The sequence below is a fragment of the Canis lupus genome, chromosome 4 (genome assembly GCF_011100685.1).
Source record: "Canis lupus familiaris isolate Mischka breed German Shepherd chromosome 4, alternate assembly UU_Cfam_GSD_1.0, whole genome shotgun sequence".
Taxonomy (NCBI): domain Eukaryota; kingdom Metazoa; phylum Chordata; class Mammalia; order Carnivora; family Canidae; genus Canis; species Canis lupus.
Genome location: NC_049225.1, coordinates 40,976,121 through 41,001,667, shown reverse-complemented (window position 1 = coordinate 41,001,667; position 25,547 = coordinate 40,976,121). Strand labels below are relative to the sequence as shown.

General features: G+C 50.7%; 2 protein-coding genes across 3 annotated transcripts in view; one reads left to right on the top strand and one right to left on the bottom strand.

Annotated features, from left to right (window-relative positions):
• STK10 (serine/threonine kinase 10) overlaps positions 1 to 22,981 on the bottom strand; it is a 112,414-nt gene extending 89,433 nt beyond the window's left edge. The window contains exon 1 of one of the 2 annotated variants that reach the window (XM_038534760.1): positions 22,728 to 22,981. In XM_038534760.1, the coding sequence (XP_038390688.1) occupies positions 22,728 to 22,883 (156 nt within the window). In that variant the 5' untranslated portion in view covers positions 22,884 to 22,981. The remainder of the gene's footprint in view (positions 1 to 22,727) is intronic. The other variant, XM_038534759.1, reaches the window with a different exon arrangement.
• On the top strand, positions 22,882 to 24,971 carry LOC111095748 (translation initiation factor IF-2-like). Its single transcript, XM_038535454.1, has 3 exons — positions 22,882 to 22,936; positions 23,045 to 23,872; positions 24,489 to 24,971. The coding sequence occupies exons 1-3, from the start codon at positions 22,882 to 22,884 to the stop codon at positions 24,503 to 24,505; spliced, it is 900 nt and encodes a 299-aa protein (XP_038391382.1). The 3' UTR covers positions 24,506 to 24,971.
• Positions 24,972 to 25,547: the final 576 nt, after the last annotated feature.

The window sequence follows — 25,547 nt, the reverse complement described above, 5'->3', positions numbered from 1 at the left end:
GGCTGGAACTAGTGTGATGGCACCAGAATCTGAATCTAGGTCCTCTAACTTCCAAGACTCTGTGTACTTTCCACTGCTGTTATTAGGTCTCCCTGTCATCTCCAGAACTCAGAAGTCTCTACCTAAAACCAAATGCCAACAGCCACCTAGGAATGCTCCCAGGCCAGCTCTGTACAAGGCCACCCTCCCATGCAGAGACCGAGCAGGGGCGCCTGGGGGGCCCAGTCTGTTAAGCAGAGACATAGCAACCCTGCCCCTGGCCTCAAGGTGCCAGTGACTAGAAAGCATGCTTATAGGAGGAAGGGAACTGAGAAGGGGTGTCAATCCTCACCAGAGAACCTTCTGGAAGGGAGTGAGGCCAGTAGCCAATTTTTACACTCATTTGTAAATTTATTCTCAGTTTAGGTAACTGTTTCTATTAACTGAGCTGCAAAGTCACCAGGCCCCTTCACAGCGACAACAATCATCTCCTACTGATCAAGGTCACTGGTCTATACTTCAACATGTGCTAACTCATTTATCTCTTCAAGCACCCTACAAGGTCGGTGCTGTTACTACCTTGTGCACAGATGAGGAGACTGAAGCAGAGTCCCCAGCAACACAGGAGACAGGGCTGGTCTGGACCCCCACCCACCCTGCCCCCACACCGCCCCTTCCACACCAGGCCTGGGAGTCCGGTGCAGAGGAGGGAATCTCACGTGGGGCCATTCCTCAGGGTCAGTCCTGGTGCTGGAACTCACCGGCTCACTCGCCCTGTCTGAGGGGGGGCCTCTCCCCTATACTCGGTTTTGAAAACTTGTTGAGAACACCTGAGAGAGGGCAGCCCCAGTGGCGCAGCGGTTTAGCGCCGCCTGAGCCCGGGGCGTGATCCTGGAGACCTGGGATCGAGTCCCACGTCGGGCTCCCTGCATGGAGCCTGCTTCTCCCTCTGCCTGTGTCTCTGCCTCTCTCTCTCTCTCTCTGCATCTCTATGAATAAATAAATTAAAAAAAAAAAAAGAACACCTGAGAGAGTCATGAATCAGCCATTGGGCACTAGTGCTCTCGTGATCACTCCTTCCCTCACACAGATTATGTACCTGCCCTTTCATTTCTGGTAATGTTGATTTTCAAGTGTCCAGTGAGAGCACCATGTGGGTAAGGGTTTACCCACTGCACAACACTCCCACCCCTCCTCCTCTCCAAACCCAGAAGAGGAGGTAAGGCCTGCTCTGCTCCTTTACTGGGTGAACACAGCACCCACCCCGACCGTGCTCTCCCGACCCCCAGCCAGAGCAGCACGCGGGGACAGAGCGAACGGGCATAGGCCACCCCCTCAAGCATTCACCTTTCACTCCTGAGAGGTGGGAAATGAGGCTGCACGTCACCTCCTCCTGGGTTTCCCTAAAAGAGTATCTTCTCCCCAAAGTGGGGCTGTTTCCTAGGAGTTCACAAAACCAGCCTTGCCCATCCCCCTGAAAGGCAGCATTGACCACAGGGCTGGGCCTCCAGCTGCGCGCCAGTGTCAACACTGAGCAACACCCGCTGCCCAGCACCTCACTTAGATTACAGAGCCCAGAGCTTGCCAGAAAGGGGCTAGCTGGCAGCAATCGTGGTGCCTAAGGTCACTTGGCCAAAATCAAATTCTTTAAAAGCCTGGTTGAGGCAGCTATCTGCTCACCTGGATGTCAGAGGAAGCTATAGTGGCTGATGATAAACACAGCTAACATCACCTGAACACTCACTGTGTGCCCAGACGGGCCTTAAATAGGATTTCTCACTCCATCCTCCATCCAGCCCTTGGAGATAAGTATTAGGATTCCCAACTTACAGATGAGAAAATAGAGATTTAGGGAGACAGGCAGGGGGTAATAGCAGATCCAAATGCAAGCCCACCTTGCTCAAAGAACCTAAGCTCCAAATCTCTTCCCAACCAGCCCCTCTTGGTGAGCACTCAGGGTTCTTTGCTCCATCTCCCACTTCTAAAGATAATGAAGATCACAACCAACAATGTGCTTGACAGCTGCTAAGTACTAAACGTACCAAAATTTAATCCACCCATAAGCTAGTAAGGCAGGTGTCAGCCATCATGCCCATTTCCCAGATTAGCAGACTGAGGCTCCAAGTGATATGAGGACCCACCCAGGACTGTGAGCTGTGGTGGTCTCCTGACCCCTGAGTCCAGTGTTCTCCTCACTACACTAGGCTGCCAGGAATCAGCTCATTCCCTATCCATTCATTCAACCAGTATTCACTGAGTTCATGTTACAGGTGAGGCACTTGTCCAGTGAACAAGACAGCTTCTGCCTAGAAGGAGCACTGGTGGTGGGAATCATTGCCCTCCCATGACAAAATTCACCTTTCCTGATTTTTCTTCAGTGAACCCGCGCTCATTCCCAGTCTCTAAAATGCAATGGAGCAGATTCCACCTCCATTCTAGAAGTAGGTGGGTGACTCGAACGGGTTAATTAGAACATGACTGGCTCAGAAAGAAGAATGTGATCATGCTAGCCAATGAGATCCAAGCTCAGAACAGTAGCAGAGCAGCCTGAGGCTGCCCCAACCCTGCTTTATGCTAGCCTCCAGCACTGAGGCAGCAGGCCTGGAGCTGCTGGGACATGTGCTTACAAGCAGAGCTGGAAAATGAAACTGGCTGAAGCCACGGAGCCTAAAAAGGGCACAAGAGGACACTGTATGATCCCCTCAATTAATTTTTATACCAGGGAAGTACTATTAAGAGCCTCATTTTATATGTAAGAAAACTGATGCTCAGAAAAGTGAAGTCATTTGCTCAAGGACACACAACAGGTCAATAACATGGCTGGGAGTTGAATTCAGGCCTATGTGGCTTCAGTGTCCATGTGCTCACCACTCTGCCCAAGGTCAAATTCTTCAAAGATGCTGTCTGGGCCTCAGTTTCCCCCTCGTACAGTAGAAGGATGGGGACATGATGCTCAAGCTCCCTCCATGGTCAGACGAGAGGGCATCTTGGGGAGTGGGTGGGTCTGGAAAACTAAGGGTGACCCTAGTGGACGGGGTACCTGTGGGAGTTGACAGGCAAGGAGTCACATCAAGAACAAGTGGCTGTCTGTGGCCTCTGACGTCCATCTCTCCCACTGGCTAAGGCAAGGCTGGGGTCTAGCAAAGGACGGGGGGAGCCCCCGCCCAGCCCTCCACTGCTGGCTGGCAGTGACTAACGCCTCAGCCCACACCCTTGAGAGCAGACACACAGTGGCCACTTGTGTTTACTGGCCCAGGCACCTCTGTAGGAACAATCTTCCCCCTTGTGCGGCCCAGCCTGGAGGAGGTGGGGACAACCCTCCCAGCAGAGAGCCCTGCCCCACCCAAGGGGCCCCGGCCAGTCCAGTCAGGGGCCAGGGGCTTTCTAAAAGTCAACCACAGAGCAGCAGCTGGTGGGGACAACCCCCAGGCCCACCCCTTCCCTCCCAGCTGCAGGCTGATCACTGTGTCCCTGTCTCCTCCTCCAAGGCAAGAGCTGTATCACAGAATCCAGAGATGAGAAAGAACATTAACCACCACTCCTACACCCCAACTCCCCACCCCCTCTGCAGATGAGGAAACCGAGTCCACAAAAGTGAATGCAGTGACCAGGGTGCAATCCAGGACAGCTGCCTTTTCCCTGCTTGTAGATTCACAATTCTCCTTTGTCTTGGCAACTGCTTCTCCCTCTTGGTACAAGGGATTCACAAGGGACTGAGTCCATCTGGTCCTAGGGCACGGCCCAAGCCCAGCCATACATTCCTGGCCCTCTCAGCCATAGTCAGTGGTTCACACTTGCATAAGGGATCCAAGGCAGGCCCAACAGGGTTGTATCTGGGTGGTTCTGGGTTAGTTTGGGGTTTTTGGGTTAAGTTATCAGTAAAGCAGCTTTTTTTTCTTTCTCTGGTGTTGCTAAACTAGTAGAATGAAAGGCTGGAGAGTCTTACAGTCCATGTGGCCAATCCCTCAGAGACTGCCTGAGGATGAAACCCTGATAAAGAAAACGACCCACAAATGCAGAAGGGCAAATGATGAAGTCTGTGGACACCTAGAGCCAGCTATTCCTAAAGACAGGATGTGTCCTTAGACTTTTTAGGGACATGAGCCAATAAACCCCCTTCTGGACTCTGTCACTTGCCACCAAAAAGTAAGTTTGGCATCTCTGGGGGCATGCCAGCAGAGAACAGACATCTATGGAGGTACATCACCACAAGAAACACATGCAACAAGGGCCACTTTAAAAAGAATCACCAAGACCAACCAAGTGACCTTCACTGAGGCCTCTCAGAGGACCTAACTGATAATCTAGGACACAAAGACCCAAGTAGAAAACATGGTTACTAACAGGCCACAGGCAATAGAAACCAGGGGATTCTTCTGCCACAAGGATCTTCTTCCAAGAAAGTAGGCATTTATATTTATGAAATTTTTTAAAAATGAGGAATAATGGGAACCTCCAGTGTTGGTGACAAAACGGGTGCTAAAATGGGTACGTTCATTACCGGCAACAATATCCAGATTCGATCTTCTAAAGACAAAATTGGCAATAGGTTTTTAAAGCCTCTTATCCCTCATTCCTAAGAATTTAAGGCCAGGAAATTCAAATAAAGACAATAAAAGAAACGTACTAGGACCATGTTGTTCAGTAGTCCAGAGCAACAGCCAAAAAATCTAAGTAAGGGAAGCCTGGGTGGCTTAGCAGTTGAGCATCCGCCTTTGGCTCAGATCGTGATCCCACCTCAGGTCCTAAACCGGAGATCCTGAGATCAAATGCTGCATCAAGCTTCCTGCAGGGAACCTGCCTCTCTCTCTCTGCCTATGCCTCTGTCTCTGTGTGTCTCATGAATAAATAAATAAGATCTACAAAAAAAAAAGCAAATAATCTAAATATTCAACAGTAAGACAATGGTCAACTTAGTGGGATATTAAGTAACCCTTTAAAATAATAAATCAGGGATCTCTGGGTGGCGCAGCGGTTTGGCGCCTGCCTTTGGCCCAGGGCGCGATCCTGGAGACCTGGGATCGAATCCCACATCAGGCTCCTGGTGCATGGAGCCTGCTTCTCCCTCTGCCTATGTCTCTGCCTCTCTCTCTCTCTCTCTGTGACTATCATAAATAAATAAAAATAAAAATAAAAATAAAATAAAATAAAATAAAATAAAATAAAATAAAAAAATCAGAGGACAATATAGTAATGAGGAAAATAATTAAGCCGTAATAGTCAACGAAGCAGGATAATAAAACTGTTGCTAAGCTAGAACTTTGGGGGAAATTGTGGGTACCTACAAATAAGGAGGACCTGAAGACACAGCCTAAGGAATCCAAGTGGTTTATGAAAGTTAATTTCAGGGCAGCCCAGTGGCTCAGCGCCGCCTTCAGCCCAGGGCCTGATCCTAGAGACCTGAGATCGAGTCCCACATCGGGCTCCCTGCATGGAGCCTGCCTCTCTCTCTCTCTGTGTGTGTCTCTCATGAATAAAATCTCAAAAAAAAAAAAAAAAAGTTAATTTCACTCAATGACATCTGACAATTATCCACAGGGGACCCAGCAAGGACAGACAGGGGTACAGTACCCAGAAGTGCCTACTTTATCTTGACCTTATCCTGAATATATCCAGGGATGGGCACCCGTCCTCCCAGGAACCCACTGAGCTGTGCTGTCCAATGTAGCAGCTAGTAGCCACACATGGCTGCCACCGAATAGAGCGGAAACGGAATATTCCCATCACTGCACAAAGCTCTAGTAGGCAGCTTTTCACAGAAGGCTGCACCTGGCAGAAAATGGGTGATTGGGCATCTAAAACTCACTCCCATGTTCCAGTCCCAGCCTAAGTATATATTTTTTTCCTAGGAAGAAACAAAGGTCTCAAGTGCAAAGAGTGCGTTGAAGCCGCTTGGGTGGTGATCACTCGCCAGTGAGGTCTCCTAGCAACCTGGCTGGGCAGCAGGCGTGAGGGAAGGCTCCCAGCTGACCTGTCAGATGAGCAGCCTGGGTGTGTGGGTCAGAGCCAAAGACTGGAGTAGACAAGGCTAAAGCTATTGTCCCCACCCTCTTGATTCTGGATGGCTCAAATATGGCTCAGGCCCTGGAACCAAGAAGGGGTTTGGTCTGTGTCCTACAATATACAGCTGTGGTGTCCCTGCCCAAAAATATTTTATCTTTGCATGGTGAGGTCTGTTACTAATCACAGGAACGGCTTCGATGTTATTAGGGAGGGAGGAAATCTGGCCCTGGAAGGTCACAGCAGGACTGGCTCCGGGCAGGGAAAAGACCCAACAGAAATGCAAGCAGGGTGCGCTGAGGGCAGCAGACACAGAGCCAGGACAGGCGGCCAATGTGGCCTCGGGTTCAGATTCCACTAACACCCCTGGCTGGCCAGCACGAGTCAGTCGAGGAGTTGGAGCATGTGCGCCAGAGCCTAGCCTTCCAGAAGCTTGGGTACTGTGGGCCGTAGGAAGAAGGCGGCCAGCCAAAGGCCTCCAATGGTCTCTTGAGGCAGGATAAGCAGCACCCCACTTGTATCCAGCACAGGTCCATGAGGTATGCAGAAGTACTGCTGTCTGCTCTTAGTAAGAGAAAACAAAGGCCTCTAGCCTGGGTCACCCGGCTAGGACGTGCTGTCAGGACCTGACGCGGGCCCAGCTTTCTGCTCCCCCAGAGGAAACATCTCCAGCGGCTCCCACCTGGCTTCTAGGTGTGCCAGTCCTCCTTCCCCATCCCTCCCCTCAGTGCCTTCAACCAGAAACTGTCTTTGGGCAACTTTCAACGGCTCCCTGCTGCCTGACACAAAGCCTGAACAGCCTGGTCTGGCACTCGGGGCCCTGGTAATTTGCCCCATCTACTTTCCAGGATGCCACTGCCTCCCCCTACTTCCCCCCAACAGCCACATACACCCCCCCACCTCCCCAACCTCCCCTACCCAGGCTATGGCCACTGCCCTTCTACTTCCTACTTTCACGCCTTTCTTTCTGCTCTTTCCTCCACCTGGAGTGCCTTCCCCATGCTGTATTTATTCTACAAAATCTAACTCAAGTGCAGCCTGTTCCATGAAGTGCTCTCAGAACCCCAGCTCCCCGACTACTAATCTCCACCTTCTTAGTTCTTTTTTTTTTTTTTTTTTAAGATTTATTTATTCATGAGACACAGAGAGAGAGAGAGGCAGAGACACAGGCAGAGGGAAAAGCAGGCCCCATGCAGGGAGCCTCACGTGGGACTCGATCCCGGGTCTCCAGGATCAGGCCCCGGGCTGAAGGTGGCACTAAATGGCCGAGCCACGCGGGCTACCCTTCTTAGAACTTTCTTCACAGACCTGGCACCCTAGTCATTTGTGTTCAGAGATTCTCTAACTTGGTGGTGGGCTCTAAAAGGCTAAGTCCATTTCTGATTCATTTTAGTCCACCCCATAGAGCCTGGCCTCAAATAGCCAGTGAATAGACAGGAATACAGGAGGGTGGATAAATGGGAAGATGGGAGAATGGGTAGGCAAATTTGTACATGAGCTGTGGATGGATGAATGGGAGGGTGGGTGAATGGATTGATGGATGAGTGGATAGATGAATGAATGGGAGGGAAGGCGGGTGGGTGGATGGATGAATGGGAGGGAGGGAGAGAGGGGAGACAGAAGAATGGGTGTGTGGGAGGATGGACAGATGATGGATAGGAGTGTGAGCAAGCAGGAGCATAAATGGGCAGATGGGAGAACAGGTAGATATGAGAGAGGAATAAAGGAATGAAAAGTAGGGCTAGGCAGTAAACAATCATTAAGTCTTTTTTCCCAAAAAGCACTTGAACCTACCTTGTTGTTGGCTTCTACGAATACCAGACTCTCTCATTCCCTCAATACTGTAGCCAAGAAAGTTATTCCTACAGGTACCTAACCTACTGCATCCCCGCCGTGCCCCCATCTTGCCCAACCTAGAGATGGGCAAACGTCTATCAAGTCATTTGTGGAATCAGCACAGGACTTAGCTTCAAATTCCAACTCTAATACTTACCAGCTAAGTGTCCTTCAGGAAGCCAAGAAGCCAGCTATAGTCTTTTGACAGCCGTGTGGACAATTCCAGAGACACAGGAGAAAGTTTAGAAACCGTGGTTAAGCGGTCAACTACCAGCAGTTACGGTCCTCACTTAGGACTACGTATTTTTTATTTCCAAAAGCCTAAAAGTGTGTTTTACGTTGTTCAACAACAATGTATCTACTCTGCTCTTAGTAAGAGAAAACGAAGGCCCCTGGACGCCTATGTTCGGCCACAGTATACATGGAGTATTTTAAAATAACGGATGGATGAATTGGTGTTCATATCCACATGCAAACAGAAAGAAATTATGTCTTCCACATAAAGACAGGAGGAAAGTACAAGAAATCCATTTTCTCCTCAATGTATTTATCTTCTGGGATCTCTCGCTGTTCCCTGGTTTTGAATGCTGTCTCCTCTCTACCTTGGAGAAGCCAAAGCCTTTGACTGGGCAGGATACACACAGTTAATGAGTCCTGCCAAGTGGAGAAACCACTTCCCTATCAATAATCACTGGGCCAAGTTTCAGCTCGTGACAAATGAGACGGCCAAGTTTCAAAACAAGAGACACTTGAGGATGGCAAAGATTGTGAAGCACAGAGCGGTGGAACAGCATGGCTCCCAAAGACGGCCACTTAATACCCTCTCCCTCGGGGAAGAGAAGCCTGGCGGGCCATCCCAGCACAGCAGGGAAATGCTGAGCCTCCAAATCCTTCTGAGCTGGCAAATAAAAACACCAAGCCCCAATAGGATTGGCCTCAAAGATCCCATGCCAGGGCCTTGACCGAAAACCTGGGCAACCCGTCCAACTTGGCCAGGGATGTGGGAGCCTTCAGATCTCAGCTCTTTCAAAGTGATGGGGATCCAACCCCACCTACTGCTGATAAAGGAGGTGAGAGGTGATACAGGGCCGCTGCTCCCACCTCTCCCAAGCTCCCTTTAGCCAGAGGGCCCAGAGAGCAATGGGTGCTGAATCACGGCAGGAGGGCAGTCTGGGGTCAAGGGCCCAGAGGAGAGAAGGAAGAAGCTTTATCCAGGGCCTCCTCTGCGACCCGCACCATCCACACACCATACAGGGCTTCCCTCAGACCATCTTCACCACAACCCTGGGGGATGTGTGCCCTTACCAGCCCCACTTTCTAGGCAGTTCCAAACCTCAGAGGTGAAAACTGCTCCAAGTTTTCAATCAACAGTACTTTTTGTGCTGTTTGCTTTTTAGATTCCACGTGTAAGTGAAATCATAGGGTGTTTGTCTTCCTGTGTGTCCCTTGTTTCAGTTAGCAGAACACCTTCTAGGTCCACTCAAGGGATTATGGGTGGTTTGTCTTCTTTGTAATATTGTATTTTGAAGACTCTCTTTAATGAATACATGTTGCTTTTAAAATAATAAGAAAACAAATGAACAAACAGACTCTTAAATACAGAGAACTGGTGGTTGCCAGAGGTGGGGCAGAGTGTGAAATAAAGGAGATGAAGTGGTACAAACTTCCAGTTATAAAACAAGTCAGTCATGGAGCTAAAAATACAAAACAGGAAACACAGCCAATAATATTGTAATAATGTTGTTTGGTGACAGATGGTGGCCACATTTATTGTAGTGAGCACTGAGTATCACATACAATTATTACATCATTATGTGGTACACTTAAAAGAAACTAATAGAATACTGTACTTTAATTCTACGTCAATTAAAAGAAAAAACCCACCCATAATCCCAGAGATAATTGCCGTTAGCATTTGGGAGTACCTCCCGCCAGTATTCCATGGTGCAGGACAAGAATTATGTCCCACTTGTGAGAGAGCTGGTTTTATTCCCATTTTGCAGAAAAGGAAGCTGAGGCCATGTAACTTGCCCAAAGTCACACAGTAAAACAATGGCCGAGTTGGGACTTCTGAGGTGAAGGGCACCACCAAGGCAGAAGCCTCAGAGGCGGGGCTCCCGTGGGAAGTGCGGGGTGCTCCTCAGGTCTTCTGAGGGTCACCTTGCAGTTCGACCACAGTGGATGGTCTGCAGACAGAGCAGAGGCTCGGAACAGGGCTGGCACTGGTTCCTCACTAACACAGGGTCCTCCCTCCTTGGTCAACAGGAGCAGCAAGTTTCCTGTCACCTCAAGGTGGGGTGGGGGTGGAGGGCATTTGAGGAAGGAGGAGGCTTGAGAAAGAGCTAGAGCACCAGAGCCCACCAAGACGCAGGACAAAGGTAGACAGAACCTCAAGGCCAAACAGGGAGGCAGGGCAGCTCCAACGGGGACATTGCCTCAGGGTGACAAAGCCAGCTTTGATGGTGGCAACAGCCTCAGAAGCCAAGAATTGGGCCTGGGCTCCCAGACAAAACAGGCTGGAGCTTTCCAGGAAGGAGGGCAAAGGCAGGCGTGCCCTTCAAGGCATGAATGTTGCTCTTCCACCAACCAGAGCAGCTTGGGCCACCCCCAGACTGACTGGCAGGCACAGAGCCAAGACTGTGAAGCTCCCAAAGGCCGGGATGGAGCCTCTTTATCACAGAATCATGTTCATCATCGTAACAGGTCAAGAGAGAAAGAAGCTTTAGGCTGACCCCCAGCAACGCATCACACTAACTCCTATGCAAGAGGCAGCCTCCTGCGTGACAAACAAGAAGAGGTGGACCAGGGGCCTCCAGGGACTCTGCCTGCCAATCCTCAGGCAGCCAGTCAGGTCAATCAACAGAAATAATCAGCAGCACAATGACAATGACAGCCATGTTCACTTCTGCCTCCATTGCTGAGCACTATGTTAAGGACCGGCCACGACTTGATCCTCCCAAGTTCTCTCAGGGAAGCACTTTTTGATCCTCCATTTTATAGCTCAAGACACTGAGGCCCAGAGAGGTAGGTGACTTTCCCAAGATCACACAGCAAGAAGGCAGGGAAACCAGGAGAAAGCTCAGCACTGATCCCTGTGCCTACACTCATACTCTCAGCGCCGGGCCTGCCTACAAAGGGAGGAAGGTAGGGCTGCCACTTACTCATTCGTTGTTCACTGACGCAGCAGAAACTAAGCATCTACCATGCTAGCCACAAAAAACTCCCTGCCTCCAGGAACCTTATACCTTCCAGAGAGGAAAGAATATAAGGAGACAAGAATATAAGGAGACACACAAAAGAAACCCACTGTGACTGGAGCTCTGAAGGAAATCAGCAGAGAGCTGTCCCCTTGGTCAGGGATGGGTGGTCAGGGCAGGCCTCTCTGAGAGGGGACATGGGAACTGAGACCCACAGGATGAGGAGCAGCCTGGCTGTGCAGAGTAGCAGGAAGAGAGTAGGAGGCAAAGAGAACAGCAAGGGCAAAGATCCTGAGACGGAAAAGGGATGTGCTCCCTTCCACTCCTCTCCCTGGCCCCATCTTCTTCCCCCACTGCACAGAGCCTGGCTAGAGTTAACTCTTCAGTCACCACAACAGTGGTTAAACCTCTTGAGTCTCGGCCTGAATCCCGGCTCTGGTGTTGCCTGTCAGTAAGAAAACAAAATAAGCAAGCTGTGGGGAAAGGAAGAAAAAAAAGTAGCAAAGGGGAAAGCAGAGAGAAAGGGGAAGAGAGAAGAGTGAGTGAAGAGGCAGGTGAGTGCAGTGGAGGGAGGGACAAGGGGTGAGGAAAATGGGGAAGGGAGGAAGCTCTTCTGGGTACAGGCCTCCCTGCCCTGCCCTGCCAGCAGCACCCAGAGGCACCCAGAGCCTTAAGATGCCATAGCACCGGCAGACCCACACCCACCAGAGCTCCAGGAGGAGGCCAGGAGCACCCAGCTTCCTCACCATGATGCTGGCCCACTTCCCCTGCCACTTCCTCTGTGAGCCCGAGCCCTGCCTACACCCATCACCACTTCCTCTGTGCGAGAGGCCACCACCACCTCCACCATCTCAGGGCTCAAACCCAGCTGAGGCAGGCCTAGGAAGGAGGGTGGCATTCCTGGGCACCAACTCCAAAGCCACAGGGAGACACCACACTGAAGTGACCCTGGATCCTCTCCTCACACCCCTCGTCTTCCCCTCCATATGGTTCAGTAGAAAGGGCACAGGCTCCTAGCCAGAGACACCTGGGTTCAAGTCCTAGCCTTGCCATGGAAAAGCTACATGAGCCTAAGTAAATCAACCAACATGCCTCCCTGAGCCTCTGCGTCATCAGGTGTGGAGTGAGGATGTGAACCCCTGCCTCTTGTGGGGCCTTCAGAAGAAGCATAAACGATCAACAGATAAGAAGGACAACTCCACTCACTTACCTTGCTCACCTTGGAACCTACATGGCTGGCACACAGTAGGTGCTCAATTAATCATTCTAATGGCTAACATTTATTTGAGCTTTCCTGAAGTCCTGAGCCAAGTGGTTTCCATGGGTCATTTCACCCTCAAACCCCTTATGAGATAGTCCAATTCCTAGCACCTCCTTGCAGCTAAAGACACAAACAGACATGTAAGTACTTTTCTCAGGATCATACAACCCTTAGGCAGCCCGGGTGGCTCAGCAGTTTAGTGCCACCTTCGGCCCAGGGCCTGATCCTGGTGACCCAGGATTGAGTCCCACATCAGGCTCCCTGCATGGAGCCTGCTTCTCCCTCTGCCTGTGTCTCTGCCTCTCTCTCTGTGTGTGTCTCATGAATAAATAAATAAAATCTTAAAAAAAAAAAAAAAAAAAAAGGATCATACAACCCACAAGAGGTAGAAAGCCAGGCTCTAACTCTAGAAATTCATCCAAGTTCCTGTGCCATCTCTGATCCCCGGCAAAGGTGAGCTTCCCTCCCCTCCTCACACTGTCTGCTTTCTTGCCTCCTCCTCACAACCATCCCTTGCTCTCTAGAATCTTCCCTGCCTCCCACCCACATACAACATCTCATTCTTGGGCTGGGTGCCTTCCATCAGTTACTTACTTCCTCTCCCTGAGCTCTGACCTGGGCCCCAACCACAGCTCTGGCTCTCTCCCAACCCCACATGCTCTAGCTACCAGGGTGTGGCCCCTCTGTTCCCACCTTCAGCAACCAGGAAACCTGGCTCTGGCATCCCCCAGCTCCCCTACTCTGGTGACCATCCAAAAGTAGCTCCTCTCTAATACTGCATGAGACTGACCTGGTCAGGCCCTGGGACTCAGGACAAGCAGGACATTAGCTGAGCTCAAAATCATCACAACCAAATCCCTCAGCTTGGCATTCCAAAGCCTTTTTGACTTGGCCCCTTTTGATCAGGCCCTGCTTTGGTCAGCCCCTCAAGCCAAGCCCAGCTCCCAAACCCACTGACCAGTGGACTCAAGGAGGCAACTGACAAGTACAGAGGGGGTCAGAGGAGGATACAGGGTGCTGGTGAACATCAGAGGCCAGATCTGTACTGCGTAGCATAGCAGCCACATGTCACTACTGGGCACCTGAGACGTGGCTAGTCCAAACTGAGACGTGCTGTGAACACAAAACACAAACCGGTTTCAAAGGGCTAGTGTGGAATAAGAATATAAAATATCTCTTAATTTAGGGCACCTGGCTAGCACGGTCAGTAGAGCATGCAACTCCAGATCTGAGGGTTGTGAGTTCGAGCTGGGTGTAGAGATCACTTAAAAATTACATTAAAAAAATCAATAAGCAAGTATCTTTTTCATTCTATATTATTTTAAGTTGAAATGATACTTTGGGGCAGCCCCGGTGGCGCAGCGGTTTAGCGCCGCCTGCAGCCTACGGCGTGATCCTGGAGACCCTGGATAGGGTCCCATGTCAGGCTCTCTACATGGTGCCTGCTTCTCCCTCTGCCTGTGTCTCTGCATCTCTCTCTCTCTCTGTGTCTCTATGAATAAATAAATAAATAATATTTTTTAGAAAATCTTAAAAAAAAATGATACTTTGGATATACTAGGTCAGATAGAATATACTATTAAGAGGTGACCAACAGGGGATCCCTGGGTGGCGCAGCGGTTTAGCGCCTGCCTTTGGCCCAGGGCGCGATCCTGGAGACCCGGGATCGAATCCCACGTCGGGCTCCCGGTGCATGGAGCCTGCTTCTCCCTCTGCCTATGTCTCTGCCTCTCTCTCTCTCTCTCTCTGTGACTATCATAAATAAATAAAAATATTAAAAAAAAAAAAAAAAAAAAAGAGGTGACCAACAGACACATGAAAAGATACTCATCGTCACTCATCATCAGGGAGATGCAAACGAAAACCACAATGAGTTCTCACATCTGTCTGAATGGCTAAAATCAAATACACAAGAAACAACAAGTGTTGGAGAGGATATGGAGAAAAAGGAAGCCTCATGCACTGTTGGGGAGAATGTAAATCAGTGCAGCCACTGTGCAGAATAGTATGGAGCTTCCTCAAGTAATTAAAAACAGAGACACCAGGGCACCTGGGTGGTACAGCTGGTTAAGCATCCAAATCTTGATTTTGGCACAGGTCATGATCTCAGGGTTTTTAGATCAAGTGATCCGTGTTCAGCAGGGAGTCTGCTTGAGATTCTCTCTCTCTCCCCCTCTGCCCCTCCCATCCTACCCAGCCTGCACACTCTCTCTAAACAAAGAAATCTTAAAAAATAATAATAATAATACCATACAACCCAGCATTTCCTCTACTAGGTATTTACCCAAAGAAAGTGGAAACACTCCTTAAAAAGACATCTGCAAGGAATCCCTCCCTGGGTGGCTCAGGGGTTTAGAGTCTGCCTTTGGCCCAGGGCATGATCCTAGGGTCCTGGGATCGAGTCCCACATCAGGCTTCCTGCATGGAGCCTGCTTCTCCCTCTGCCTGTGTCTCTGCCTCTCTCTCTCCCTCTCTCTCTCTCTCTCTCTCTCTCTGTCTATCACGAATTAAAAAAAAAAAAAACACTTAAATAAAATCTAAAAAAAAAAAAAAATGGACATCTGCACCCCTACGGTTACTGCAGCATTACTCGCAATAGCCAAGATATGGAAGCAACTGATTAGTGTCCACCGATCCGCGAATGGATAAAGAAGATGCGGTGTTACATATTAGTATTAGGCAGCCATAAAAAAGATCTTGCCATGTGACACAACTTGGGTGGACCTAAAGGATACTATGCTAAATCAGTCAGAGAACGACAATTACCATATGATTTCATTTATATGTGGAATCCAGAAAACAAAACAAACAACCAAAAACAGACTCCTAAATACAGAGAAAGCACTCACTGGTGGTAGCCAGACGAAGGGGGGCTTTTATGTGAAATAGGATTCAAAATGCTGGCAATCGCCTCAAATCTGGTTCAGCCACCATGGGAGCCACCAAACAGTCCACAGACCATAAAAGCCTCCAGGGCCACCGACTGGCAACCTCAGGCCTCACTCTGTGGCCTCACTTCTGGGCCAAGCTTCTCAGCTTGCTATCACCACCTCTGCCTGGTGGAAGTCCTCCCCTTTCCCCACGAGCCCTGCCCCTGTCCTGCTACAGCTCACCCCACCCAGCAGAACCTCTCTCTCTCCTCCCCCTACCCAGTACACCTAGCAGCTGGGGAGACCACTGGCCACACTGAGCACTTCCTATGAGCCAAATGTTGTGCCCTACATGTGGGGTGAGTACGCGTCTCAGCCCCACCCTACACATGAGCAAACAGGCTCAGACACCAGCCTAGCACTTGAGATCACACAGCTGCGAAGTGGGACAGCCAGGATCTGGCCCCTGGTCCATCTGGCTGCAAAGCCTCATTCTTTCATCAGACACTCAGGGACCTGACACATCACCGTGAATGAATACTGTCCGCCACACTGGATCAAGCCAGTTCACTTCGATGAGGCAGGGATGCTCGACTGGAACAATTTTGCCCCCCCCCCAAGGGGACACGTGGCAATGTCTAGAGACATTGTTGGCTTGTCACAACTAGGGGGTAAAGAGTGAGGTGATACTTCTAATGAAGAGAGGCTAAGGATGCTGCTAACATCCTACCATGTGTGGGGGCAGCCCCTGCAACAGAGAATTCCCACCCAAATGTCAACAGCACCAAGGTGGGGGAGCCCTAGTGTAAGAGACCAGCTGCTATTACCGTCTAGACCCCAAGGTCACATAGACCTTTGTCCCACATTTTTCCTTAGGTTCGTCTTTCCAACTCATCTCTTAACTCCCACAAAAGACACAACGGACACAGCATCCCATGATGGGAAGCGAAACTACCCCTCAAACACTAATGACTGCCAGCACAGAGGTCCAGCAGTCCAGACCACCCAGATGGACCATGGAAGGACCCCAGGAGTAACTGACAGTTACCCTCCCCTCATTAGCATACTAAAGTCCCCACCCAAGGAGCACAAGCCTCATTAACATAATATACAATCTGTGTATGATAGGCTTGTGTCCTTAAGATGTAAGCGTGACCGTATGCCTGCCTCTACGTACAGTGACAAGGCTCCCCTTTCTTTCTTTCTTTTTTTTTTTTTTTTTATGATAGTCACACAGGGAGAGAGAGAGAGGCAGAGACACAGGCAGAGGGAGAAGCAGGCTCCATGTACCGGGAGCCCGACATGGGATTCGATCCCGGGTCTCCAGGATCGCGCCCTGGGCCAAAAGCAGGCACCAAACCGCTGCGCCACCCAGGGATCTCAAGGCTCCCCTTTCTAAATGTGCATCCTAGCCCTAAAGGAAAGGAACTCCTTCCCCCGTGCTTAGGGAGTTTCATTCACCTTTGGAAGGTAAGCCCGATCTCCTTATTTGCTGCAAGTTTCCTGCATGTGACAACTCCACCTGGTGTAGTCTCCATCCTTGCCTCACCACGGAGCGACCTCACGCTGGCTGGGTCTCACTACAAACACTCTGCCTTGTCCCCAGTGAAGCGGCAGTAACTGGCCAGGACCTTCTCTTGTTAATACCACAAGCATCAACAATAACAAAGTATCTTCCTTTCATGCCCACTTCCTGGGTGGGGATCAGGTGCTAAAGGTATCATACCTCCTCAACTCCATCAGCGCCCCCATGCTCCCAATTACTAACTCCCTTTACAGACAAGAGTCTGAAGCTCAGAGCTGGAGGTCACTGGCTCTGCATGAAACCCAGATCCCATGGAACCCCAAATTTCTTCCCTTAACCACCTTGTCCTACCATCCTCAGCAGCAGCTGAAACTGGGAGTGACCATGCAGGGTTGATTTCCCAGGGCTGTGGGGTGGGCAGCCTGTGGGGTCATCCCCTGGTCTGGGTAACCTTGGGAGGCCAGGAGGTCCTGCATGAAGTGGGGGGTGGGGATCTACTTAGTTGTTTAGTTCCTGCAGCCAGAGCCAGCAAGAAACAGCCTCAGTGCTAAATCAGCTGCTCCAGTGACCCCCGTGGCAGGCGACACCCCAGGAAGCTCGGGCCACTTGAGTTTAGGACCAAGCCAGGAACCCACTCACAATAGCAAGGACTTCTATTTAAAAACATTAGGCTGAGCGGAAATAAGGTTACTGCCTAGGGGCAGAACTCTTTCCGGAGGAGGAGGGGAGGCACACAGGCCCAGCCCTGGGCAGCCCCAGAGGAAGCGGAAACCCAGGCCTTAAACCTAAGGGCATGAGAGGAGGTGAAAGCAGGGTCCCGGCCTGGAGTGGCGGAAGGCCTGACAGCTAGCTCCCACCTCACTGAACCTCTGCTTTGTCTAAAACCAGGATGTGGCACTTCAAGGGTGAAGGTTAACAATGGGTCTCTGAGCTGGAAGGCACCTGAGGTCCCCATGGAGGGTGGACCCATCCAGGGCCCCAGAGGAACTCAGGGTTTGGCGCCTGCCCAGAGCAAGGGGAAAAAGGGAGCCTTTCCTACCTTCTCTCGTTTTCTTTTAAAAATCTACCCTCAAATAGGCAAACCTTTCCACCCAATAATTCTCTTCTGAGAGTCTAGCCTAAAACAGGATTTAAAAAACACAAAAAGAATTTTAATGGCAAACCTGCTCATCACCAGGCAGCTCTGCTATAATGCTCACTTTGGAAATGCCAATTTTATCCCAACACCACTGATATACTACAGAACCATTTCATCAAAATGCTTAATTCCCATTTGCTTGTGTGCAGTTTTGTGGGCCAGAAATACTAGGTGAACACAGAAAACTGCACCCAGCTGAGCCAAGAGGCAAAGAAATGCCCACATCGCTCAGATGCGCACCTTAAACATCAAAGACCTGTAGCCCACACAGCACTGGGGGGTCCCACTCAGCACCTGATTTCAGATAACCTTCCTCCCACCCCTTCAAGCAGCCACGGCTCCCGCACCCACGGCCACAGCACCCTGCACGTCTCTTTCACTCTACAGTGTTGTGTTTACTGTAATATTTATTTCTCATCTCCAAAGTTGTGTATAACTGCACCACCGGTTTTTTTTAGGATCCCCCCCCTTTTTTTAATGGTCTCCCGTGGTAGTGAAGTGTTGTATCTTTTCCTTAAGATCTTATTTATTTTAGAGAGCATGCACAATGAGTTCAGGAGGAGGGAGAGGGAGAAGCAGACTCCCCCACAAGCAGGGAGCCTGAGGCGGGGCTTGATCTCAGGACCTAGAGATCATGCCCTGAGCTGAAGGCAGACGCTTAACCTATAGAGCCACCCAGGTGCCCTGGACCATGTCTTAAAAAGCGGCTGTTCTTACTGATTTTGCTCAGCATGAAGATTTTTTAGGAAGGCATATTTACATTACAGCAGAGCCGACTATGTTATATAAAGTGCTTAGCACAAGGCCTGGCACATATATAATAAGCATTTAAACAACTGTGACTTGTTTAAAAAAAAAAAAAAAAAAAAGGCGGCACCTGAGTGGCTTAGTCAGTTAGGCATCTGACTCTTGGTTTCAGCTCAAGTCCAGGATCTCAGGTGATGGGATCAAACCCTGCATGGGGCTGTGCGCTCAGCACACAGTCTATTTGAGATCCTCTCTCTCCCTCGTCCTCTGTCCCTCCCTGGCCAATAAATAAGAAAAATCCTTTTTAAAAGGTTAAATATCCAATAAGATTAAGATCAAGGTGGCACTGAGCCATCCCAGAATGTATGTAGGAAACATTAAAAATATTACAGAAAGAGGTTTGAGGAATGAAAGATGGTATAAAACACTGTAGGTATATAAAATTACAACCTGAATTAAAACATTTTTTTCACTGTAAAAAAATGATAAAGTCTATAAGGAAATATATCAAAATGTCAAGAGCAATTGACAGGACTTAGGGAGATGTTTTTCCTTTTACGGAAAAAAAAATATGTTCTTTGTATACTCCCAATTTTGCAAAACCATAAACCTCTGAAGAGCTTAAAGGTAACATAGAATCAAAACCAAAGTAATTTTCAAGAAGCAGAAAAATGAGACACCTGGCTGGCCCAGCTGGTGGAACGTGTGACTCTTGATCTCAGGGTTTTGAGTTCAAGCCCCATGTTGAGTGTAGAGATTACTTAAAAATATATCTTTATAAAGGAAAAAAAGGGGGGCAGAAAAATCATCTCAGCCTGCTAACCCAACCCTAGATGTCTGCTCACTCTGTGCTCAGCACGTGACTACCCGCCTTGCCGCTGTAGCACAAAGCTCATCCTGCATGAAGGCAGCTTTGTTCCACTCTACATGTTATCAAACACTTTCTCCCCTTTCTATCTTATCTTCAGAATAAAGATGATTCTTAATTAGAATGTTGAGGGATCCCTGGGTGGCTCAGCGCTTTAGCGCCTGCCTTTGGCCCAGGACGCGATCCTGGAGTCCCAGGATCAAGTCCCACGTCGGGCTCCTGGCATGGAGCCTGCTTCTCCCTCTGCCTGTGTCTCTGCCTCTCTCTCTTTCTATGTCTATCATGAATAAATAAATAAATCTTAAAAAAAAAAAGAAGAATCTTGAAATGATATAGGACAACAAATATGAAACCACATATACACTGTAACATTTGCTTTGTATTTAGAAATGAGCTAGCTCTGAGCTTCTGCAAGACTTCATCAGGCAACCTGTAGTCAGTCTTGTCCTAACGAGCATGTAACAAATTGAGATTTCTAAGGCTTCATACACCAGGGAAGTCCTCAGGAAGGCCCTCACCGTGCCGGCAGCCAGAAAAACCTGCTTGTTATAGGAGAAAAGAGATGGTGCTGGCCATCACCTCCCCAGTTCACAGCCAACTAGTGGCCCAGGCAGGCACAGTGTCAACACGTAAATTCTGGTACCAGCCATAAAAACCTAGATGAACTTCTGGCATCTACTGCCACAGTGGCCGTACCAGGGAACAGAGAAGTGGAAAAGAGTTATGGTCCCTGATTAGTCTTTAATAAAGCACGATCTGATTCAACTTCAGCTTTGAAGGGCTGAGCAAGTAGCACTTAAGAGCAGAAGGCATGGGTGACAGGCATCTCCAATCCTGGGTGAATCTTCCACAGCTGCTAACTAAGGAAAATGTTAAACTGAAGCTCAGAGCCTTGGATTTGAGTCCCTTCTTTTCCAGACGCCCCAATATCCCCTAACATGAGGTTGGGTTGGATGGCCAGCCACACCCCAAGGCCAGGCCGGTGATATAATAAACCGTCCAGGTGTATCAGCCATCACCCGGCTCTCTTGCTCGAGCTCTCCCTCCTCTTAGTTATGAGAAAATCATGGGCTCGGTGGTGGGAGGGAGAGAGCTGTGGTGCAGCCAGCTCACAGCTTTGGGAACGAGAGTCACTTAAAAAGGGTCCACTTGCTCTGGAGAGCCAGGGAACAAAGTAACTTGTGAATCAGATAGGCTCCTTGCTCCTTCGTATGAAACCTCCAGAGTAGCAGGGGAGTTTTACAGGGCTGCAGCGGCGGAAATGACAAGCGAAACTCATGGGGGGAAATCTTACCAGCATAAAAGTAAAGTTCTGCATTTAGGTTTAAAAGAAAATGAGGGAGGAAAAAAAAAGAAGAAAATGACCTTTTCTTGGTCAATGGGTAGCTCAGTGTTTTGAGTGACCGACTCTTGGTTTCAGCTCAGGTCATTAGTCCAGGGGTGTGAGATCCAGCCCCTTGTCTGGCTCCACTGCCCCACAGTCTCCTTGATTTTCTCTCCCTCCCCCTCTGTCCCTACCCGCCCCCCACCCAGGCTCCTGTGTTCTCTTGTATGCTAGGACGGAAGGACAGAAGGAAGAAGGACGGACATGAACCATATGGAGCCAGGATACACTGTGAGAGAAGGACAAGACTGCAATTGAAAGCCAGCCCCTATCGGAGAAAAAAACCTCAGTGTAAGCCAATAATATTCACTAAAAACACCAACTGAACCTTCTGGAGAAAAAGGAGGATGTGGTAAGCTGACCAAGGGTCCTGCTGCCCTCAAGACAGTCGGGGCACATCTGGGGTCTGACTGGAGACAGCAAGGACCCTGGCTGCGTGTCCAGGAGCTGAGCTGCAAGGCTGAGGACAGTCTCCTGGGGCCACTGGAGGAAGATGTCCCTGAGAAGGGTAAAGAAAAGATGTGCCGCTTATCCTCAAATACATGCAGAGCCCTCAGGAAGAGATTTTCCAGCCTGAAAGGCGCTGGATGTGAGCGCTACAGAGGCCTGCTTCTCCAACCACAGGACCTCTGCTCCAGTGGGAATTCCTCCCCGTAACAGGGAGTGCGGGCTCAGAGGGGAAGGGAGGTGGGAAGGTAACCAACAGGCACCCAGATGGGCCTGGTCCGCCTCAAACTGCCTCTAGGAGCAGAACTTCTCAAACCTAATGTGCTTGGCAATCACCTGAGCATCTTGTTACAATGCAGACTCCAACCTAACAGGGCTGGGGCAGGACCTGACATTCTGCATTTTGTTTTTTTGTTTTTTTAAACATTCTGCTTTTCTAACGAGCTCCCAGGTGAGGGGAATGCTGCTCCTCCAGGGACTGCACCTCCGAAACCAGGCTCTAGACCACTAGCAAAGCTGAGAGGAAGTCCTGACCAGGTGGGCCTAGAGACGCCCTGTCCGTGGTCCAGCCTCCTGAAAGGCAAGCCTGGGGTCTGCGTGGTGTGCAAGCTACCCGAGCCCTCAGGGGGATGCCGGTGCCTTAGGAAGGAAGATCTCTCCTGGGGATACACAGCAACTTAACATGGGAGATTTTCTCAGGAAAGGTTCCCTGGAGGAAAGGAGATGAGGAAAAGGGTGGCGTCAAGCTCTAGGTGTTTGGGTCCCCAACACAACTCAGCATCGGTTCACAGGAGCAGGAACCAGACAATGACCTGCTGCAAACGTGTCTAGAATTAATCAGCCCTGCCCCACCCATCCCTCCACAAAAGCTCTCGGCCCCCCTTATGCCTCCAGGGGAAAGGTGACGGAAGCCTGGAAGACTCCCCAGCTGTGACTCACACACACGCAAATCCCATCCCCGCAGCGCAGTATTCACAGGGCCCCGACCTCCCCTTCCTTCTGCGCAGCCCGAGCCCACCTTTCCAAGCCTAACCCCTCCCCCTGGAGCCACCCCTTTTCTTGGCTGCGGCTCGTTTTCAGGTGTGTCCCCAACTCCACCGATCCCAAGCCTTCCAGACGCGGCCGGGCTTCGAGGCTTTCTCCACGCCTCGGCGGTCTCACAGCATCCGTGTGGCCTGTCTTATGCCCAGAACCAGTTTTAGGGCGGATGCGAGGTCTCCGATGCCGAGGTCCTAGAGGCGCCCCTTTGTCTCCCCCTGCGGCGCCGAGCGCGGTGCCGGACGCACAGGAAGTGCTCCGAGGGGAGCTGGGGCAGCGGCTGCGCCCAGAGGGGGCGCCCAGCCCGCAGGCACCAGCCGGGCAGTGAGGCCCCCCACAGGGCCCCGAGCTCGCGCCCTCCCGCGCCCTCCCGCGCCCCCTTCCTTCCGGAGCCGCCGCCCGCGCCCGGGCCGCCCGCCCGCCCCCAGCGCCCTCACCTTGTAAACCTTCCCGAAGGCGCCGTCGCCCAGCTCGCCCACGATCTCCCACACCTCGTTGGGGTCCACGTCCCGGCGGACGTGCTCATATTCGCGGGACTTTCTCTTCTCGAAGGTGGACAGACGCAGGATGCGGCGGAAATTGGCGAAAGCCATGGCTGGGGCGCGCGAGCCGGGGGGCGAGGTGGCTCGGGGCGGCTCGGGCTCGGGCTCGGGCTCGGGCTCGGGCTGAGGCTCCGGCCGCCGCGGGGAGGTGGGGCTGAGGCTCCGGCCGCCGCGGGCTCCGGGGTTCTCCCCAGACCCGCCCTTCCCCGCAGCCCGACTCCGGTCAAGTGCGCCCCGGGCTGCGCGCGGCGGGAGCACCCGGAACCGCGCAGGCGGCCGCGGTCCCCGCCCCCGGCCGGTCGGGTCCCCGGGGCCGCCTCCCTCCCCGCCCCGCCCGGCCCGCGAGCCCCAGGACGCGCTCCCGGGACCTGGCCCGCGCCCCCCCCGCCCACCCCGCCCGCGGCCCGGCTCCACCTGCCGCTCCCCGGCGGCGCCCGGAGACCCCTTAATTGGCTGCGGGCGCTCCCCGGCCCCGCCCGTCGCCGCAGGGCACTCTGGAAACTGTAGTCCCCCGCGCGCCCGCGGCCACGGCTGGGCTTCAGGACCGCTCCGGGCATCCCTCGGCCGCACGGCCCGGCTCCGCGAGGCCGGCCGCGCCGCGTGGCCCTCGGAAGAACCGTGGGGAAGCGAGAGGGAGGCCAAGGGACTTCGCGAACGCCCACTGATTGTCGCCCAAAGGCTAAGAAGGTGGAGGGCACCGACCAGTGAATCCGCCCCGCAGCTACCCGCAAGCCTGCCTGGCGGGCGCCCACTTCTCTGGTGGCGACCCCCGGTGGGCGAAGGCCCCAGGCCGCACCTCCGCGGGGGGATCGGGGGCGGCTTTCCCGGCGTGGTGCTGCCTCCTAGCGCACGAAATGCGGCGCCCCTTGCGGCCGCCCTTAGTCCCCGGTGGCCGGGACTCCCCGGCTCCTTTCCTGCTTCCCAGGGGCTCTCCCCCGCCGCGATCCACAGACCGGCCAGCAAGAGAGCCCTGGGAGAAAGAACTCCTTGGGACTTCCTTATCACATGCTTCAAGATGGACCTTAAGATAGATTTGCATAGTAAGTAAAAACTCTTAGCCTAAATGTCCCTCAACTTTAAAAACTGAGCTCGTTACGGATAGAAAGGATCATCCTTGATCCTGTCTGACTTGCTCCACTGCCACTGTACCCCCTACTATTCACTCTCTATAGGACAACTATACTTTATCTAAATCCACAGGGTGGTTGTGTGAACACTGATAAAAAAGAAGCCTCACTAAAGTGGAGTTCAGAGGCTAGAGAGGGGAGCCCATAGCACTTGATGTCAATTACAGGGAAGTTGTCAATTGCAGACCTAAGAATCCTCAACAGGAAAATCATCGGTCACAGGGATGTAACTTTTCCCCATCGGGGAAAGATGCACATTGCAACCCCAGGGGAGAAATCCTCTACGCTGGTAACTCAGCTGATGGAAAACCATCATCACCCTGAACTCTTGCTTTTCTCTAATAAGATTTCCTTCAAAACAATTCTTCCCAACTTCCTCCTCCTCCATAAAATAAAGTTCCTCTCCTTTGTTTTGTTGGACTTGCCTGTGGTTTTGCCTTAGCTTGCGTGTCATGAATTGCAATTTTCTTTTATTCTCATATAAACCCATTTTGCTGGTGGTAAAATAACTGGCTGTTTTATTTTTTAGGTTACATTTCCAAATAGAGCATGCTGAGGGATGGGCAGTCTGCAAAGGTTATTATGGTAACTCTACCTCATAATCAAATGGAATCCCAGCAAGTATCACACTCCAGGAATCCCCACCCTTACAGAGAATGTCCATGTTGAGATGTTGTCACCCCTTCGTGAGCAGTGTGCAAATAAGAAATGTAGTTCTAAGTTTGGAAAGCTAACTACAGAAGCCTGGAATGCTGGTGGTGGTCAGCATACAGGGTGCCCCGAGTAAAGGTTGCCAAAAGATTTTAAAGGTCCCCCACACCTTACAATTGTAGAGGATCTTTATCCCTAAAAGAAGAAAAACTCTTACTGAGTAACCCCATGTTTAAACCTCCTCCAACAAGGGATCCCTGGATGGTTCAGTGGTTTGGAGCCTGCCTTTGGCCCAGGGCGTGATCCTGGGGTCCCAGGACTGAGTCCTGCATTGGGCTCCCTGTAATAGAGCTTGCTTCTCCCTCTGCCTGTGTCTCTGCCTCTCTCTCTCTGTGTACTCTTATGAATAAATGGATAAAATATTTTTTAAAAAATAAAATAAAATGTTAAAGTTATTTATTTGAAGAGAGAGAAAGAGTGCCTGAGCACACCAGGGGCAGGGCAAAGGGAAAAAGAAACCCAAAAGCCGACTCTGCACTCAGCCCAGAGCCCCACATGAGGCTCAATCTCATGACGCTGAGATCATGACCTGAGACAAAACTAAGAGTCAGAAGCTTAATCAACTATGCCACCCAGATATCCCATTGAAAATGTTCTAAAATTGACATTATTCTGATGTCACAACTCAGTAAATTTTCTTAAAATCACTGATTTGTACACTTGAAATAGGCAAATTTCATTATATGTCAACTATACTTCAATAAAGTAAGAAATCAAAAGTTCAATAAAACCAAAGCAACATCTCAGAAATAACTAGTACACAAGACTGGTCAAAGAAAAAAAAATTCAGAGACCATGAAAAGTAGGATATACTGTACGGTAAGGATTTTTTTTTTTAAGATTTTATTTATTTATCCATGACAGACACAGAGAGAGA

What these genes read in the sequence shown, in the direction of transcription:
- LOC111095748 (XM_038535454.1), top strand. Translation starts at nt 22,882, where the DNA reads ATGGCTGGGGCGCGCGAGCCGGGGGGCGAGGTGGCTCGGGGCGGCTCG. An exon ending in TCGGGGCGGCTCGGGCTCGG is followed by an intron (nt 22,937 to 23,044) that starts GCTCGGGCTCGG and finishes CCTTCCCCGCAG; the next exon opens with CCCGACTCCGGTCAAGTGCG.